Genomic DNA, 18,144 nt, shown 5'->3' with positions numbered 1-18,144 from the left:
CCAGCAATGTCCAGACTCGTGGTGTTTCTCGCATAATGGTACTGCTTCTATATAACGTTGCACCATTCCCGCGTCCAGGTGAGGACACATGAGATCCAGACTAGCTCTTAATATAAATGATTCTCACTGATTAATGTTTCTGGTCTATGAGTTCCGCTTGAGAAAGTACGCCGGTGAACTATGGTAAATCTCAACCTACGTAGAAGGACGTCTCCTACACGCTATCAGTCGGATACCATACATGCATGTCGCCAAATTAATCGCAGATAAACGACGTTAATATAGTATTGCCACTAGTTCATATGTGTCGCCAAAGATATCGCAAGTTAAAAAAAAAAGTTATCATAGTCTTACATCTAGTTCTTATCCTAAGTAGACATTAAAAGAATTGCGACGTTTCACCATTTAACATTTATTGACTATTCAACCCAAATAATGAGAAAATGTTTCCCTAAAATCTCGTTGAAATGTCTCATACTACGTAAGTAGCCTCGTGGTGTTGAAAGAATTTCTGTCACCATTAACCCATTAGCGCCCAGAAAAAAAATGTTCCTACTTTAATGATATTTTCATTAATTTGTGATGGTTAGGGTATACGAATTGGGAAAATAACACAATATTTTCAAACAATTATTTATTTTACGAGATATTAGCTGATACCATATGGTATCACTGGGCGGTTACACTGCTATCATTGTACAGGGTACAATAAATTGTTAATGTTGTTCCAACCTGTTGACACAGCTCACGGAGTATGGTATGTAGCAAAACATGTTATGCAAAAGCCTACATTACACTTCAGACACATTGTTCTGCCGAATGACTTGCACCCTTCATTGGCACATCTTCTCCTATTGCAGTTTGCAACAAAGTGATTGAGTCCATCAAATCTCAAAGCTGGCATTCTATTTCGGGCAACACTTACTCTCCCAGGAATCTTTTGTGGGACACAATAGCGTTTTAGATACACTTGAACAACATGAACAACTTCTCTACGGAAGTCAAGTTGAGATGTGCCCTTGTAGTCAGGAGGAGGGCAGGGAACATCAACACGTTCTAAGTCACCGTCAATCCATTCATGAATAGCTGGATTGGCTAATCTTTCTAGAATCCACTCAGGGGCTTGTTTTTCAGGTTGTTGTTGTTGTTGTTGTCGTCGTCGCTGCTGCTGTTGTTGATTTTTCTCCGTAGGCTGCATGGATGGTGAGAAAGTACTAGAGGAAATTTCAAGGGGTTCATAATCTCCTCCAATACGTTCGTTGTTTGCTAAGCGTGTTTCAGCTGCAGCACGCAGCTGACGTCCAGTTAGGTTATGAACCATTCCTCCCTCATCTTCATTGGCTGAATCTTCATCTGTGTCAACATTACCATCCGGTGGTTCAATGAAAATATCCTCAGTCTGATGTCCTAACTCATCGTCTGCTTCCAATATATCCATCATTTCTGATAAGGTCAGTCCACCCCTGGAATAATAAAAGATAAATATCTAATCAACTACATTTAGTACATAAGTAACCTTCGAATGTACGATATAATATTTTAAAAATTACTGTATCAACGGCTTGATATCACAAACGCCCAGTGATACCATATGGTATCACGCACTTAGAGGCATTGCTGTGTTGTCACAAATAACATTGTTGAAATACAAATGTTACAGAAGGTTTCTTTGATTCATCGTCAATGTTATAATATTCTGATTAGAAAGGAATAACAGATAATAAGGGCAATATTATACTTACACATATCGAACGTTCATGATTTTCACTCCAGAGAATCACACCTGAATTCATGCTAGCGCTCCCGCCAACAAACCACTCGTAAGTGTCGGAAGCTTCTTCAGGCGCATGCGTCACTTCAAACCAAAGAACCATATGGTATCAGTGGGCGCTAATGGGTTAAATTGAAATGAAATAGAAATTAAGCTTGGAAAGCTTGTAGCAGGTAACTGAAATCTAGGCCATAATTATCAATTCATTAACATCTTGGCCTATCGAAAATCTAAGCAATATGTAAGATAATGTTCAAATAATAAATTGAAAAATTAAAAGTATTGATTAATTAAAACATACTAAATAACACTGAAAGTGTTAGATGCATCTAACTAGTTGAAAATGAAAAGGAAATTACATTTATTAATATGTACATCATTCCAGATTACAGTCTTTTGAAAGAATGTAGAACGCACTGTAAAATGCCAAATAAACAATTCATTGAGACTTGGAATCTCTTCTTCCTGAGCTAAATTGCTTCTTAAAAATAATTTTCAAATCCTGTCAGTTGATATCCAACTCATACATGACTAGTAAAATGAATATCACTCTGTGCTAAACTTAATATGTGTCCATACACAATAGAAAATCACATGGGAAAGTACTTTCTGTCTTCTAAGAACTTCAGTTAATTAATATGCTTGAACGCTCTTTTCATCATCATGTTTCATAGTGTCCGGTCTCAGTATAAGCAAAATCAGGTCCGCTCTAAGTCGTAATTGATCTCAAAATAACATTATATGGCTTATGTGGTTAATCCAAAAATTTATTACCTTAATCCAAGGTTAAAAATCAATTTGAGTGCGTATCTGGCTGAATGTAGCATTACCAAGTGTATTTCGCTAAATTTTTAACAAATCACACCACAAGCAGAAAAACTGGCATGTTAGAAGGCTCTACCTTCAGCTAAAATCCTTATATGAATGACTAAGTCACCAGTGATATGTCAAATTGCTCACATAAAATCAGAAATTAGGTTATCATGTGTGAAAGTTCTCGAAAATTGTCATAAATAATTCAGTGAAGGCCTAATTATTATCATTACCAGCCTCATGGCTCATATGATGACCCTTAATACTCAAAATAACACCGTGTTGATGGCATTGAGATCGTATCCTAAGCTACTTTGAGTGTATCTAGGAATAAAATTAGCATTTGAAAGCAGTACATTTCAATATATGTCTCAGAATGGGTAACTTGCACCTGACATCATCTCACAGAAGACTACTATGACCAATCTCTCAAATAAAAGTAAATATCACCATCACTAATTAACATTAGCCTACATCATGATTCTTATTCACCATCTATCATTCCATATTTCACATAATAATCATCTCAACACATTATAAGCACTTCAAGTCATTAAATACGATGCATATGTGCCATAACCTTCTCATATTATAACATTACTCCTAGTGTCAAAGAAAAGTGTATCATAATTTTTTTTATTTTTTTTTTCTGCTAGGGGCTTTACGTCGCACTGACACAGATAGGTCTTATGGCGACGATGGGATAGGAAAGGCCTAGGAGTTGGAAGGAAGCGGCCGTGGCCTTAATTAAGGTACAGCCCCAGCATTTGCCTGGTGTGAAAATGGGAAACCACGGAAAACCATCTTCAGGGCTGCCGATAGTGGGATTCGAACCTACTATCTCCCGGATGCAAGCTCACAGCCGCGCGCCTCTATGCGCACGGCCAACTCGCCCGGTTATCATAATTCTAAGCTGTACTACTTCACATTTCATCGTAGACATTCCCTAAATACGATCTCTTAACTTACTATTCTGATAAGGTCATCACGCATGCGTATTAACACCCATATTGCACTTTAGCACTTCACTGATAATGATTAAAGAATACCTATTACTTTCTCTCACACTACATTGATAATGTTACGAACGGCTTTCACTGGTTAATTACGACTACATGTGGATTTGACATTAATAGCAGATGAATACCTACATCCATGTAACCTCATTTCGATATATTTATACGCACACACAATGTCACAAAACATATCATCACATAGCCAATAAAAAGATTTCTACTTACGAAAACGACTCATAGAGGACTTAACTTTACTTATTGGATCCTGTTTGCCATCTTGCATCTGGTCATCGGAAGGTAGGCCTCGCTCCATGGTTCTGCTTCAAGTGATTGGGTCCATCTCGTCTCCTCTCAGCTGACTTTTAATCATCCTGGGTCAACAACATCGTATAGCGCCGCCATAGCCAGAGTAGTATCACCTTGGTCCTTTACAGCATCATACTGGTAGTAGCTCGTACGTTTGGAACAGAATAATACAATATGTTACTTAATGTCGTCATCTTACAGTTTATCTTAGTTTTGGAATGCTTATTATATAAGAGTTCTGCTCTGGGACGATTAGTTTCAATATAGTAGTTCCACATATGCTAGTATTGGTAATAACTATCTTGCTTGGAGAGCAAATGTGATTTCTCTGTGATTTTATTAGAAACGCACTTGACAGCTGGTTGGACTCTGCCGTTTACGATAAGCAGTATCGGACAAATATATGACTTCTAAGTCAAGTCGTGGCGTATCGCTGTACCAATCTTACTAACTCCTTTCGCTGGTCTTTTAATTTTGCGCAGTAATCTGATTTCTGCAGCTGATGTTGAGCGTGCTGTCGCGAATTATATTCTCCATCAATATTAAATCTCTAAATCCGATAAGCTGGTTTCTTTCTTTTACTCGACTCTGCCTTGCTTGCGGTAGTTCAGAATGAAGAATGAATGTTCCAATGTGAATTTTTTTCTTAATAATTGGTTTGAACAATCTCCATCTGTCATTCTTTTTTCACCGCCTTCTACGCATGGTTCTTTTGGTGACTACCTGTTGAAAAGATTATCATTTCGGTTCGTATTGACGTTAGTTGTTTTCACATTGACATTTTAATGGCTCGAACTCCATTTTTGTTCCTACTAGTGCATATATAGAACTGTGAAATGGCACAACGTAGACCCATGGTTTTTCTCGCAAGGTGGTACTAATCGCAAGTAACGTCGACCCATGGTGTTCCGCATGTAATGGTACTAATCACAAGTAATCATATGGTTCTAATACCATCGTCCCTTTATCGCCCCTTTCAGTCGCCTCTTACGAGACGCAGGGGATACCGTGGGCGTATTCTTCATCTTCGTTTCCCACCCACAAGGGGTTCTTGATGATGAGATGTAAAAGAACTGATACCGAATTAAAATGCGATATTCTGAGTGGATAAAAAGTCAAATTTTAGGATTAATCAGTTGTCAAGTGGAATTCTGGTTTTATTCAAAGTTATTAGTGACAGATCCCGTGGTAAGATAAGACAGATCCCGACGTGAAGGAAACTGATACAAAAAGAAGATGGGAAAAAAATCAACACAAGTCATGTTCAAGAAAAGTTATGGGTGGCGCTTTGGTGCCCATCCTCATTGTTTGGAATCATAGAAAAAAAAGTTTTATGACACCTGAAGTAGCAGAGAGAAAAGATCGATATTCTCTTTATGCTTACCTGCCCCAAGAAGTATTCTTAATTACTTATACAGAAGAATTAAAATGGGAGAGTGTACAATCGGCTGTGATCAAGGCAATATTCATATTGTCTCCAATAAAGCTCACATCATGTTTGATCACATGGCTGCTGCATTCTGTGAAAAAAAGAAAATCGGGAAGTTTGAAACTGGCATTTCCTGGGCCAGTTGTGATTGGTCTATCTTTGATGTGAGTCCATCTCTAATCTTTTATGTTTGTCATTTTGTAGGAGTGTCCAGGTCACAAAAACAGTCCCTTCAACAGGCTCTTTTCTATGGCCACAACTCATACTGTCCACAAGGCAAGGAAATAAGTCATTCAACAGTTGTGTAAAATGTGCTGATGTTGATAAGCCTGTTGAGTGCATTGTGAAGTCATCCTAGCCATGCCATGTTAGATCTATAATCTATCTTTTGCAAGAAAGGTACCAAAGCTTTACCAACATATGATTCATCGATAGCTGAAATGCATCCTGATAAGGTGGGACCGCATTTGACTAAAGTTAAAAGATGCTGATAATAAACTATTAGACATGTTTGTTAACAGTTGTAATGCAGAATGTACAACTGAATGTAATGTACTAAAATAAAATAAAAATACAGGAGTACCTGATTAACTTGACCAGGTGCATCAGAGAATTGAGTTTCTTCTATAGAGAATGCTGTACATGATATTAGTAAAGCATTATGAGATGATTTAAGTAAGAAGAAACTTAATTGAGAAAATTCAGCAGAGAATTTAGGGACTGGCGAAGGCGTTGGAGGCAGTTTCACAAGATTTATGACCCAAATGTGGAAAAATAAGAAAAATATTTGGATACCTCATAACAAACAAAGACTTTATTCATGTTTTTTGTTAAAAGATTTACCCTATACCCATATACAGTAGAAGTCCGTTGTAGCGAGAATTTACAACAGCGAGAAATTAACTCGCTGTAGCTGATTGTCGTTATACCCGATTATCCCTAAATTTTAGAAAAGATATGCAAAGAAACAAATACATTGTTTCTGGGTTAAAGGTATAACAATATAAAATTTAATAACTTGAGAAATAATGGAGATATTTACTGACGGTTTGTTTCTACAACTAGGGTAACTCAAAATGTTTTCTGTGTTTGCTTGCAGTGGCGGTGGTACCACATGCGCATAACTGCATTGTTCACGAGAAGCGCGCCAGTAACCATGTGGATTCCACAGCAGAAGGTGTTCCGTGTGCTTTCACTCATAGAGACAAAATCCGTTACACTAGTACAACGTAGATTTCGGCGTGAGTATGGACTGTGACCAACTGATGATGTTCCCACTTACGTAACAATCATGAAATGGGACAGGCGCCTTTGAGAATCTGGGACCTTGCTGTCGAAGTCGGGCCGCCACACCAAGCACGCAGTTTCAGAGGCTACTGTTGACTTAATTCGTGAGTCCTCCAAGCGGAGCCCTCGTAAGTCAATTCGACACGCAAGTAGGCAGTTACAGTTACCTCGTTCAACAGTACACGATGTCATCCACAAAAGGTTGCGCCTACGGGCGTACAAACTGCAGCTTCGTCAGAAAATCAAACCTCAGGTCAGGCCGCTACGGAAGGCATTCGTGGAGACAATTCTGCCAAAAATTAATGGAAACAAGGCATTCCTCAATTCGGTCTGTTTCTCGGATGAGGCTACATTCCATATGCCTGGCACGGTAAAAAAGCACAATTGCCGCATATGGGGATATGAACCCCCCCCCCCCCACGTAATGATAGGGAACGGGACTCTCCGAAAGTGAATGTGTGGTGTGGATTGTTGAAGGACAGGGTTATTGGCCCATTCTTCTTTGCAGAGCCTACAGTTAATGGAACATGTTACCTAGACATGTTGGAGCAGTATGTTGTGCCACAACTTCCTCGTGACGTGATCTTTCAGCAAGATGGTGCACCATGCCATTATGCGGAAGTTGTGAGGGATTTCTTTAATCGTGAGTTCCCAGGTCGCTGGATTGGGAGAGGTAGTCCATCAATTGCATGCCCCCCTAGAAGCCCCGACATTAAGCTACTTGATTCTTTCCTGTGGGGATTTGTCAAGAATCACGAGTACCAGACACCAGTTCGTGATCTACCAGATCTGGATCATTGCATTCGTGCAGCTATCGCAAATGTTATACCTACAATGCTGCAGAACACTTGGAGAGAAGTGGAATACCGATTAGATTTCTGTCATGCCACTATCGAGGTTTATTAGGTATGTAAACAAACATTTTAAGTTACCCTACTTGTAGAAACAAACCACAAGTAAATACCTCCACTACTTCTCAAGTTATCAATTTTATATTATTATACCTTTAAGCCGGACACCTTGTACTTCACCATGCACGTATCATGGAAACATATTGTACGTCACAGCAAAATAACAAGAACAAGAACAAGAACAAGAACAACAACAACAACAACAACAACAACAACAACAACAATAATAATAATAATAATAATAATAATTTAACCCGACGTGGTAATAAACTAACCTCTGAAATCAGTGATGCATACTGTTGTATGTTGAGATGTATCAAATTTTTATTTATTTACTGTACCTAGTAATAAAATCAACTGCCAGGCTGAGTGGCTCAGACAGATGAGGCACTGGCTTTCTGACCCCAACCTGGTAGGTTCGATCCTGGCTCAATAAGGTGGTATTTGAAGGTTCTGAAATACATCAGCCTCATGTCTATAGATTTACTGGTATGTAAAAGAACTACTACAGGACTAAATTTTGGCACCTCGGCATCTCCAAAAATTGATAAAAGTATTTAGTGATACGCAAGGCCAATTACATAGTTATTACTGAAATCAGTTGTTTATTTCAGCTTTCATTTTGACCAAGCTAATGAAAGCTATCAGTCACTTTATTTACAAACTTATGAAGAAGAATTATGAAGGCATGTTCTCTCTCATTTCAAACTTGAATATTTCTTTTCACCAGTCAACGGGGATTAATAATCGGCTGTGCGAGATAGCTCGCTACTGTGGATAGTGGACGTAGTGAGAAACTGACATGGATGACTGATCGTGTTCAATTTAAATCAGCCTTCAGAAACACATGACTAAAGTGCCTGTTGTACACCATCACATTTTTCTTTCAGTTCAATACTTCACAGGAAAAATTTCAAATCTTGTCAAAGACTGTTCAACAATGATGAAGGTTTGACAAGATTTGAAATGATTTGGCAAGGTTTGATAGAATTTTGTTTTAATGTGGAGGAAAGTCAATCAGCATTTGTTTTTCTTGGACTAGCACTGTGATATATTCTTAAAAGGAAGAGAAAAGTGCAGTAAGGCACAATTTAAATGGAAAAATGATGGTGATATTATTCTACATGATTTTTTAATGTATTTATTGCCTTAACATCATTTGCAGAGGTTATGTTATACTGCATTTAGGCACATGATTTGAATAAAAAATTATAGGAATTGGAATGGAAATTCGTATCATATGGCACGAAAACATGTTAGGAATTCAATAATAATATTGGTCGTGTTATTTGCTTCCAATATTGGGAGAATTTGATAATAATAATAATAATAATAATAATAATAATAATAATAATAATAATAATAATAATAATAATAATAATAATATGCGAAGATCGTCATAAATCGTACATTGCGGATGGTGTTTACTTACAGGTTAGCACCCGGTAATAAATATAAAAGCTGCCCATTTCCTTGAGAAATTCTCTTCCATCTTCTCATATGCTTTCGTTTTATTCATTTTATTGAGAGCTCTCTGAATAAAGGCACAGATGTGCTTCATACTTTAACAGTTAATACATACGCAACATCCCCCGGTCATGAAGCCATTTCTGTTGTTTACATTCCTACAAATCCCAGCATGCCTGGCGACTTAGCGCACACTGGTAATACTCGAATTGCAATGGTCAATTTGGTCAAAATTTGGGCAACTTTTTAGAATACAAAGTAAAACACATGAAGATAATTCAAACAAGGGACCAGTCACCAAAACTAGCAACAAGTGCAGCGATTAAAAATGGTTCACCATGTTAAATGAAAGTTAAAACTATTCTAGGCTATATTACATTTTCATTTAAAGTTTCCATTCACAACACTAAATTTGAATACAGCAGTTACCTTACAGATGCTTCAGGGAGGAGTCCAAAGTCACTTGCTTCAATCTTGTGCCGGTTATGGTGTTCCTTATCACAAAATTCTCCACTCGCTAGACAGCCACCAAATCATCTAGTGATGTGTCATTTACTGCATAAAGTGTTTTTAAAACATCTAAAGCACTCATGACTGCAGACCGTGTTGGTACATCTGTGATGTCCCTGTCCTCCTCACTCTCGTTGGATTTATCATGTGAGTTAGTACGCTTAAAGAGTTCAAGAATTTCACTCTCCTTCAGATCCGCGCACACAGGCACACCTTTGTCACCTTTTACATAATCGTCAAATTGACAGGTGACTTCCAGCTGAGAAGAGACACAATTCCAGCTATTTGGCACTTTGATATGAGGAAGTTCCTCCTCAATAATTTCGCTTTCTGTTTCACTTCATCGGAAGCCAGCGTGTCTGAAACATACAGAAATTGATGCGGGAGATAAGGTTTCCCACGACACTGCGATACCTAGGATAGCTTCCAGTACATTCCATTTCAGTACTCATTTTACCTCAAGCCTACGCATCAATGAGTTGACCAGTATGCTACAAAGCGGTGTTTAATGAGTTTAAATATGCCCTGATCAAGTGGTTGTAGCACACTGGTACAATTTGGTGGTAGGAATACCAATTCAATAATCTGTAGATCAACATTTGGATGAACTGGGGCAATGGTCTATAAAAAGAACAAATTTTCTGTTCTTCGATTCTATTCTCGAATCAAAGCCATTGCTTAAAAAGCACCGATGTCATCCATGCTTTCGTGTTCGCTTCAAACATGCACGGAATGTTACACACGCCCTTAAATGCTCGCGGGTTGGCTCACTTGCCGATAATAAACGGTTTCAGTATATCATTACCGTCCATGTTTCAGAACAAAAGAAAGGTTAGTCGTTCTTTGCTGCGTTTTCCACCTTTGCATAGGACGCCTTCCACCGCACGAGTCCTTTGGGGTAATAAATTATAGAAAAGTGCAGATTCATCAGCGTTGTAGACATTTTTTGGGCTTGCACCTTTTAAGAATTTCATGGAGAATTGGAAGCCAGTCACAAACGGCTTTTTCATCTATACTTCCCGAATCACTTTTTATTGTGTGAAGCAAAATGCCACACCTGGCTTTAAAGCGGTTTATCCATCCATCGTTGCATTGGAAGTCTGAAATATTTAGTCTGAGAGTTAAGCCTTGTGCATAAGATTTTAACACAGGCTCTGAAATAGGAACTCTTTCAGCTCATTTCTGGGTAAATCACTCAAAAAGGGCAGCTTCAAGGTCAGCATGGTCCGCACAATGCAGTTTACTCCCGCTACTCCTGCTACCTTTTAAAACAGTGTCTTTGATTTTTTGCTTTATTTTTAAGGATAGTAAATAGAGTTGAAGATGTTAAATTATACCGCCTGCCTATTTCCCTTTTGCTCACACTGCTTTTTTCACAAGCCTGCATAATTTCATATTTTGTAGTCAAATCTAACGATTTTCATTTCCCACTCGACATTGTAATGTGTTTAAGTCACAGGAGAATGAAGTGGATTTGTTTTATTACAGGTACTGTTTTCAAAAGGAACTAAGACTGCCAAACACAACTTAGAAACAGCCGAGAGTTTGAACTATGCTGTTCACAGTACCAAAAACTGAAGACAAACAGAAATTTAAATTAACACTACACAGAATAGTCAGTTTGCTTTTAATATCACTAATAGGGCCTACACGACTTCTTCTCACGTTACAGAAAGAAACTTGATCTTTTAAATAAATAACAGCACAGTCTGTTCATATCTCACACAAAAACCAATTTTAGACAGGCGCACTAAGGAAATCAACACAAGAAGGGGTTTTACTCTGCGTACGACAGTAATAAATAAAAGCATCAGATTCAGTCACATCACAGGGAACAACAATTTTTGACATGAATAATAGCAGCTCAATAAAGAACTCTTCATTGTGACAACGCACAGCCATAACAGGTTGACCAACCCAACAAATTTGACATCCGAAAGAACTACCGCTTCGCGTGAATTCTTGATAGGAACTAGAGTATAATGGTATCAATAAAATCATATGCAAGAGACCTGCTGCTGCAATTTTTGTCGATCGTTTTGTGGAAAGTTTTATAATCTAATTGTGTAAAACAGTCACACTAATGTACAAATATTTACCATACTTTAGTTTGTGGAGTATCGAGAGTTACGCGGACAAAAATATTCAATAGTGTTTTGCTAGCTACTTACACTGAAGAATATAACTATTGATAACAGAAAATAATCTGTGACATCCAAAAGAACTATAGCCTCGTGTGAATGCTTGATAGGAACGAGAGTATAACGGTGCCAATAAAATCCTTTGCAAGAGACCCGCTGCTGCAATGTTTGTCGATCTTTTCGTGGAAGGTTTTATAATCTAATTGTGTAAAACAATCACAGTAATATACAAATATTTAGTTCGTGGAATATCAAAAGTTACGCTGAAAGAAATAATCAAGTGTAGAAATACTGATAACAGAAAATATAACACGTTAAAGTCTCTTGTGATAACGGATGGCTCAGTAAAAGGGTCTCGTAGTAACCAAAGGCTATTGTACAGTTTAATATAGGAATTTTAAAGAGGCTCGTAGTAACCAAAGGCTATTGTACAGTTTAATATAGGAATTTTAAAGAGAGATAAAAAACCTGCCATTAAAACGGGGTTCTTGTTATATCCCGTACTCGCTATAACGGAAGTCTACTGTATTTTCAGATAATACTCCCAAAGAAGCTTTTGAATTGTCAGAATTCAATTAACCAGCCAAATGAAAATGATTCTCCTGCCAAAATGTATAGTAGAACATTTTGTGCCTCAAAAGCAATCACCAAAACTCTTAAGACATGTCCCACTAGGTGATGAGAACGTCAACTCCATTCTTGAAAAAGCTGATGGAACTACCATACATTTGTACCCAGCTACACATGTTGTTGTCCGATGTAAATCGGTGTCAAAAATTTCCTTTCTTCACTCAAGCATGGGGCCACAATCAATGCACAATGGTATGAAGACAAGTTACAGAAAGTGAGATGTACCATAAAGTCAGAACACTCGAGTATGCTATCAACCGGTGTTATCCTCATGACAGCGTCCACCCCCACACTGCCAACTCTGCGAGGAACACGCTTCAGGGACTTAGGTTGGAGACTCTTCAACAACCTCTATACAGTTCAGATCTCTCCCCATGAAATTTTTACATTAGTGAAGAGCAGAAGAGAGAAATTCGAGGACAATGATTTGCATCAGATGATGACCTGTGTGAGTGGGTTCACATGTAATTCCGTCGACAACCCACCAGCTTTTTCAAGAATGGGATTGACCAACTCATCTCTTTTCTTTTCCTTTTTTTATTTTGATAAGTTGCTTGAACCTTTTGATCAGTGAGTTTTGGTGACACTCACAGGCCACCAGGAGTGAGTTTTTTCTTGACAATTTTGATTTCTTAATTTTATGTTATTTTGATTCTAACTTTTCTCTATTAATAAATTTACATAATTTACATTTAAGATACATAACTGATACCTTCAATTTAATTGAAATCAGTGGCGTAGATAATATATTTCTAAAACTAATGAAAGGAATAGTAAAATTGACAAAAATATTATTAGGTCTACTCTCTATGTGATCAAGTTTGTAAACTTTACAACACACTGACTTGATTTTACAACAGTTTCACTTATCTAAATATCTTTAGGGTATGGTACTGACACAGGCACTCGAGTTTTTCATCATGTTCAATGTCCATATCCTTTCCAGTATGCGCAGTATAATCGAGAATAAACCCAGTTTCACAGTCACAAAAGTTGCAAAATATAAACACCTTTATACTAAGCCTGTGCCGCTTTTATGGAATGTACTCTTTCCATTTTAGGCGACCTTTCAAGCAACTAGACTCTCATCAATACAGATATTTTGGAAGGGATAGAATATAGATCGGAATTTCTCTCTGAAGTAGTTTATTATAGGCCTAATTTTGTAAATTCTCTCATTTGGGATTGTAGACTGTTGTCAGAAAAGTGAAGCAACCTTAAGAGGAGGGAGAAATTGTCGAGAGGGGCCACTTTTGCCGAACATGAGAGTTTTGAACAATTTATTTTTGACCAAAAGTTTTTCAATTTTTTTCTTCAGAAAAATATAAAGAGTCTCTAAGGTTATGCCTTGCCACTTCCTTTACATCCGCATTTTCCGTAACAAATAGGTAGTAGGCCTACTTTTTCATTTCTGACACTATCAAGTTCATAATATTATGATCAACAACTTCTTTGAAAATCGACTCTTCATGTCTTGAATTATTGTCATTATCATTCAAATGAAGATTATCACTAACGCCTGAATTTGATGGATCAAAATGAGCACAACGTGTAGCAATTAACCTGCCTACAAAACTCCACTTTCTTCCTTCTTTTTGAGTAGCTGACAGGTTAGCCTTCTTTGCAACAGCGGAGCGCTGCACTTCGTTCTCAATTTCCGTGTTGTCGTCTTTCAAGGAATAACCAATTTTCCTCTCATCGGACAAAATACAATCACTATCATGAATATCAATTTCATTGTTGGACTCCTCGTTAGTCAAAATACTACTTATATCTTCCGGAGCAAGCTCGCATCCTTGATTTGATCCCGCTATTACCACGTGTATTTGTTTACTATCAGAGGGTTTTTGTTTCTATGGAAACCAGAGATGAGGGAAAAGACAAATAATGTGCGTTGTCAAGGAATATTCATGCAATGCACTCACAGGAAACAATAATAGAAAACAGTTCCCTGGTGTTGTAATTTGTAGCACAATCGCGTAAGAAGTTAGGTTACGTACTACGGATGCTGCGAAAGAACTTCGTCACAGAACATACGAGATGTGATAAAACGCGGAATAAAGTTCACTGAACATGTCAAACATCTCCAACTTTGTTCTAGTACCATGTCAGGAAATAATTTCAAACATTCAACACCAAATATGAACAGACGGCGGTACTGTTCAGGCGCAAACTTCGAGAACGTAAATAGACGGCAGTACTCCCGTGGGCCACGCGCAACACTGCTGTAAATAGACGGCAGTACTGCTCAATGGGTTAAATATCACCGATGCAGATAGGTCTTATGGCGATGATGGGACAGGCAAGGGTTAAGGGTGGGAAGGAAGTGGCCATGGCCTTAACTGTGGTACAGCCCCAGCATTTGCCTGGTGTGAAAATGGGACACCATGGAAAACCATCTTCAGGGCTGAAGACAGTGGGGTTCACACCCATTATCTCCCAAATACTGGATGCTGGGATAAATATCTTAACACTTCTAGTGATTAGCTGTGAGGTACAAAACTCTGAACTATACGTTTTGGTATGTGACCAGTTTTCATTTAACTGCCTCCTATATTTGCAGAGTTCAGATATACAGCACGTCAATTTGAATGTTTTTAATTCAAAATCAGGAATAATTCAAAATTTTTGTGTAGTCCTTTGACATATAAAACGCAATGTTCAACATTTTTGTTTACTTCAATCATTTTTTCGATAATTCAAATACTCAACAAGACTGTGCGGTGAAATGATGAAATTCAGCCCAAGATACATGTATATTGAGAGCCAGATTGCTGGTATTTAAAATATTTTGAAAGGAATGCAGTTTAATTCAAGCTTGCTTTTTAAATTCCAGGAAATAGTCCCACTCCCTTCCCACCTTATGCACTTGCTATTTGCTTTACGTCGCACTGACACAGATAGGTCTTATGGCGATGATGGGACAGGAAAGGCCTAGGAATGCGAAGGAAGCGGCTGTGGCCTTAATTAAGGTGCAGCCCCAGCATTTGCCTGGTGTGAAAATGGGAAACCACGGAAAACCATCTTCAGGGCTGCCGACAGTGGGGTTCGAACCCACTATCTTCTGGATGCGAGCTCACAGCTGCGTAGCCCTAACCGCATGGCCAACTCGCCCAGTCCTTGTGCACTTGTTTTTATTGAGTATTGTACTTCGGTCCCTTCAGTCTACCTAAGGTCACAGATAGCGGTACCGTGTTAGATTTTGAATATTGAATTTTCACGACCGTATTGTAATCGAAACAAACTTTCAACATATTAGGTCGTGTTACGTACATGTAGTACGTGTTGAAGAAATGTTAAGTACAGAACAAAAATGGCCAGCCGGACACCAGTGGGATCCGAACCCACAACCTCCCGATTTCGCGTCGGTTGCTCTACCAATTGAGCTATGGTGGCCTAGGCCATCTTTGTTCTGTTTGAAAGGATCTGAGCTACAGGTCTGGCACTGCGGCTAGCACACTGTAGAGTGCGTTTAAGTCGCCCGGTGTGGGGCATGTCAATGAATATTGAATTTTCACGACCGCATTGTTTAAAAGAGAGAGCAGATTCTCAACTTACAGACAGTATAACTGCATGCCATGCCATCTATGGACAGAAGGCTTGAACCAGTTGCAAAATACTTTCCTCTCAGTACACCGCCTGGCAGGCGTCTGTGTATGAATGGTCACTACACGTGCGGCCGCCTGGCAGGCGGCAAAGTATGCCAATGAGTTAAAGAATGTGCATATCTATACAGTGCTGTAGGAAATTGCAGTGTGTACGGTACATCATAGGCATCAGCATTTGTTTATTACTAACTGTGTCGATAATACCTCTGTCCAAACTGAATTTTATACCTTTTTTTAATTAAACCCGTCTAATTCAAAATCATGAATTAGATTGTTTTGTTGTCCCTTCAACTTCAAATTAATCAAGTTTAATTGTATACAGTCTTCCTACTAAATTCATTAGACATTAATGCATTAAAGCATTAACTATTACGTAAAAATAAGGGTCAGGAATGATTACACAAATACCTCCTCTTCATTTCTGAAAAGTGATGCTAGAAGCGTCATTGCTTTGAGATCTACTGCTCTAGACCATACTCTGTGAAACTCTGCTATGTTAGGATTAACTGGCAAACCTGAAACAACACAAGAACACAGATTACTTTATTTCAAGTCACATTTAACAAAATTAATTACGGCAATTTACCTGAAATCTACAAGGGTTCAGAATACAACAACAAATCCGTTGCAAACAAAAGGAAAAATAAATGTCAAAAAGGAAATGTATGACTCACTGAGTGTGTTAATGATACCTTAATATCCTAATGGATTTCTTCAGTGCTCTGACCGTATATCATGAATTCAAGGTTCTTGAGATGATTTTTTTTTTTTTTGCTAGTTGCTTTACGTCGCACCGACACAGATAGGTCTTATGGTGACGATGGCACAGGAAAGGCCTAGGAACGGGAAGGAAGCAGCCGTGGCCTTAATTAACGTACAGCCCCAGCATTTGCCTGGTGTGACAATGGAAAACCACGGAAAACCATCTTCAGGGCTGCCGACAGTGGGGTTCGAACCCACTATCTCCCAGATGCGAGCTCACAGCTGCACGCTCCTAACCGCATGGCCAACTCGCCCGGGGAGATGATTTTTGTTAACTCCTCAGTGATGTGGACCATTTAAGTGTCGCATTACCCAGTGGACAGAGGCAATTCATGTATGAATGCAGTGAAAATGTGGCAGTCTCTTTCAAAATTCAATGTTAGTACAATATAGCTTAAATATATTTTTTTCAACTGTATATAGTGGAGACTAAGGAATGTAGTTTACAATTATTTATTTTATTTTAGTCCGCCTGCAGTACCTACTGGTTGGATCGAGTAACTCAGTAATTGCTGTTGCCGGTCCCTAGCCTGGGGAAAGGAGCAGGGTTGGCTCAATGCTGTAAAATGACAGCCAGAGAACATCTTGAGGCAACGTCTATGGTTCGCAACCATAGTTGTAACTCGGAGCTTGCTCCATCCAAGGCTATATGCCTTTGACAGTCAAGAATGGACGGAAATCTTTTTGGTAAATTTACACCGCTTGGTACTAGCCAGGGAAGACTGCACTCGGATATGGTGGGCAATCACTTGAAAAATGAGTCAGAAACTGATAGATTACAAAATGAGTCAGAGCATCTGGAAATACCCAAGACAAATCAATGACTAAACCAAAGATTAAAGGTGAAACGGATAAACTATTTAGCAACATATAACATCAACTCTCTGTCACAGGCGAGAAAATTAAAAATCTTAACTAATGAACTACACAAACAAGAGATCCTTTTAGGAGGACTACAAGAGATGAGGAATTCAGACCAGGAACCCATGGAATCCCAAGGCTATAGAGTGTACAAAAGCATCCCTGGAGAAAGAGTGATGAGGAATTATCCACAATTTGGTACAGGATTCACAGTTAACTTGAAAATAATCGATTCGATAATAGATTTTCAGGCGCAGTCCCCAAGACTCGCGATGCTGCCAATACAGACATCGAATAAAATCTACACAATAATTAATGCCCACAAGGCGACTTCAATGCACAGTTAAGAAAAGAAAAGAGATACAGGGACATAATAGACAAATGGCCAGCTCAAAAACAGACCAATAAAAATGGCATGATAGACTTTTGTAGAAACCATAATATGATATCAAAATCTACCTCTTTTATGAGAAAACCTAATAAACTTAAGACATGGAAACACCTAGATTGGAGAAAAGGAGAATGGCAATTAGATCATGTTTGTATGGAAAAGAATTATCATAAGGAAATCCAAAATATTAAAGTACTTAGAGGAATAGACATAGGGTCTGACCATTACATGGTGAAAATCA

At 38.4% G+C, this 18,144-nt stretch overlaps 2 protein-coding genes across 4 annotated transcripts in view; both read right to left on the bottom strand.

Moving 5' to 3' along the window:
* Window positions 1-18,144, bottom strand: part of LOC136868568 (CCA tRNA nucleotidyltransferase 1, mitochondrial) — a 131,826-nt gene that overhangs the window by 34,555 nt on the left and 79,127 nt on the right. The window contains exon 7 of the mRNA XM_067144783.2: window positions 16,298-16,404. Coding sequence (XP_067000884.1) covers window positions 16,298-16,404 — 107 coding nt within the window. The remainder of the gene's footprint in view (window positions 1-16,297; window positions 16,405-18,144) is intronic.
* On the bottom strand, window positions 679-5,158 carry LOC136868541 (uncharacterized). Of its 3 annotated transcripts, XM_067144781.2 has the most exons (3): window positions 3,851-5,158; window positions 1,743-1,890; window positions 679-1,463 (listed from the first exon to the last, which is right to left on the bottom strand). In XM_067144781.2, the coding sequence occupies exons 2-3, from the start codon at window positions 1,757-1,759 to the stop codon at window positions 746-748; spliced, it is 735 nt and encodes a 244-aa protein (XP_067000882.2). In that variant the 5' UTR covers window positions 1,760-1,890; window positions 3,851-5,158; the 3' UTR covers window positions 679-745. The 3 variants fall into 3 exon arrangements, with proteins under 3 accessions (XP_067000882.2, XP_067000883.2, XP_068083204.1); XM_067144782.2 differs by lacking the exon at window positions 1,743-1,890; XM_068227103.1 differs by lacking the exon at window positions 3,851-5,158 and having other exon boundaries at window positions 1,743-3,156.

The sequence above is a fragment of the Anabrus simplex genome, chromosome 1 (genome assembly GCF_040414725.1).
Source record: "Anabrus simplex isolate iqAnaSimp1 chromosome 1, ASM4041472v1, whole genome shotgun sequence".
NCBI lineage: Eukaryota > Metazoa > Arthropoda > Insecta > Orthoptera > Tettigoniidae > Anabrus > Anabrus simplex.
Note: the sequence above shows the minus strand (reverse complement) of the source record. Positions and strands in the feature narration are given on the sequence as shown.